At 35.5% G+C, this 606-nt stretch overlaps 1 protein-coding gene across 1 annotated transcript; it reads left to right on the plus strand.

The window, feature by feature from the left end:
- Positions 1 to 56: 56 nt before the first annotated feature.
- On the plus strand, positions 57 to 592 carry LOC115232835 (coiled-coil domain-containing protein 113-like; the record flags this gene model as incomplete). The annotated part of the gene is made up of 2 exons (XM_029803003.1): positions 57 to 351; positions 414 to 592. Coding segments are annotated over exons 1-2 (420 nt in total), but the record flags the coding sequence as incomplete, so codon positions are not given.
- Between the last annotated feature and the right edge of the window lie 14 nt (positions 593 to 606).

Raw genomic sequence — 606 nt, forward strand, 5'->3', positions numbered from 1 at the left:
AAAATACCGGCTGAGAAATTTATCAGGTGTTATATATAATAAACGAATCTCGATTATACATATTGATCATTACGTGTAAGCATATTAAATTGACAATAGATACGAGTTTGATGTATAGATTTACAGAAGAATGGTTGAAAATAGCCGATATCACAATAGAACAAATGAGATTGAAGATGACTACCTTAAAGTCTCAGATAAGGAAAGTCAAGCTGCAGATGCAGCAGAGGAAAGAACTCGGCGAGACTCTACGCGCTGTAGATTTTGAACAATTGAACATAGAGAATCAAATTTGCATACGAGAAATCGATGAAAAGAATCGATATCTGCTCGAAATGAAAAGGATCGTGGGTAAGAAAGCGATACTCTGCGATTTCTTCGCAATAACACATAAATCGTTGCATTTGATGCAGGTCGTTACAGTATTGCATTGACCAAGCACAAGGAAAAATTAGGTAACTTGATATCCATCGTGAATGAAGTGAGAAACAACATTGCTTTTAAAAAACAGGAAATTGTGAAACTGCAATCGGAAAAAGTAGCTATGAAGGTTGAAATAAAGAAAACGGAAAAACAGCTCAAGTCAGTGATGGCATTACTGGATGA

Source organism: Formica exsecta, unplaced genomic scaffold, assembly GCF_003651465.1.
Source record: "Formica exsecta isolate Colony F162 unplaced genomic scaffold, ASM365146v1 C16305896, whole genome shotgun sequence".
NCBI lineage: Eukaryota > Metazoa > Arthropoda > Insecta > Hymenoptera > Formicidae > Formica > Formica exsecta.